This window comes from Elephantulus edwardii, unplaced genomic scaffold, assembly GCF_000299155.1.
Source record: "Elephantulus edwardii isolate Elephantulus edwardi_28Jun2011 unplaced genomic scaffold, EleEdw1.0 scaffold00129, whole genome shotgun sequence".
NCBI classification, from domain to species: domain Eukaryota; kingdom Metazoa; phylum Chordata; class Mammalia; order Macroscelidea; family Macroscelididae; genus Elephantulus; species Elephantulus edwardii.
Window position 1 is genome coordinate 2,358,047 of NW_006399879.1, and position 1,387 is coordinate 2,359,433.

A 1,387-nucleotide genomic window follows, 5' to 3' on the forward strand; every position below is an offset into this window, starting at 1 on the left:
GGCTAAGGGTGGGCACCCTCACTTATCTGTAAGATGATAAGCACACAGGGGCAGCACTCAGGGCAGAGGTAAATGCCACAGCCCCAGGACTCCACGTGCCGTCTAAGGGTGGGCACCCTCACTGACCCCGGAGATGACAGGGACACAGGGAGGCAGGCACCCACCTCCTCCATCAGGTCTTCAGGGCCTTGTCCCTCCAGCAGGCGAATCTTGTCTTCCAGGCACTTTCTCAAAAGGTCTGCCCTGCTCCTCCCCTTGGCTCGCTGCTTCTTCCCTCTAGACGGCTGCTGGGGGACAGAAGAGAGTCCAGCACGGTGACCAGCAAGTCCAGGCCACTACCCTGGAGAGAAGCGTCCGTGCCCACAGACCACAAGGCTCTGCCCCACGGGGGACCTGCGCTATGGGAAAAACTCAGCCCTGGGGTCTCTCGTCCTCACCAGCATCCATGGGCTCCTCCCCGGAAAGAGGGGGGCAGGCAGTCTAGGGGTCCCTGAGCTTTTGAGTCAAATGGGTCACCTGACACTAGATCCCTCCACTCCCACCAACCTCCGAACAGGAGACACGCAGGCGAGGTCTCTGCTTGTGAAACACACACACCACTAGGAAAAACAAGGACGATAGAAGAGAGCCCTAAAAACTCCACTACAAACTCAAAGGTTGGTGGTTCAAACTCACCCAGAGGTGCCTCGGAAGACAGGCCTGGTGATCAGTTTCTCAAAGGTCACAGAATTGAAAACACTAGGAGGCAGCTCTGGTCTGCTCACGTGATGGCCAGGCATCAGAACAGACGTTTAAGCCACCAGCATATCATGTTATTGTTATTATGTACCAGCAAGTGGGAACTGACCCATAGCTGACCCTCCAGCGAGTTTTCAGAGGCAGTAAATCCCACAGGAGCTGGTGGATTCGAAGCACATACCTTTGCACTGGCAGCTCAGTTTCTTACCTCTAAGCCACAAGCGCTCCCTAACATAAGCATGCCTCATTTGGTTGTTACATCTGTCACGTTACATAAATGACATTCTTGCTGGAACCCTCGGGAAAACGTGCCCATTACTATGTGATGATCGCAGCCCGGTGTCCCTCCTACCTGCAGCTCAGGGGCGGCGAGGGCCTGGTCCAGTTTCTGGAACTCTGCTTCCCGCCAGGCAGCCTGGCAATGATGCAGCAGGACCCGGGCCCGGATTTTGGGCAGGGCCACACTTCGGTCTATCTGGGTAAAGCAGCCCTGTGCCTCCTGGTTCATTCTGAGCAGCTCTTCCTCGGACAGGGAGCTGGGTGCCACACAGAGCTGCCTGGGGAGGGAGACACAGGAATGGAGAGGGAGTCCTGGGGGGACAGGGAGCCAGGTGCCATAAACAGATGCCTGGGGAGGGAGACACAGGAA

At 56.7% G+C, this 1,387-nt stretch overlaps 1 protein-coding gene across 1 annotated transcript in view; it reads right to left on the bottom strand.

Annotated features, from left to right (window-relative positions):
* Window positions 1-1,387, bottom strand: part of EVC2 (Ellis van Creveld syndrome 2) — a 140,938-nt gene that overhangs the window by 43,920 nt on the left and 95,631 nt on the right. The window contains exons 14-15 of the mRNA XM_006893641.1: window positions 1,091-1,295; window positions 165-287 (exon numbers count right to left, since the gene is read on the bottom strand). Of these exons, the coding sequence (XP_006893703.1) occupies window positions 165-287; window positions 1,091-1,295 (328 nt within the window). The remainder of the gene's footprint in view (window positions 1-164; window positions 288-1,090; window positions 1,296-1,387) is intronic.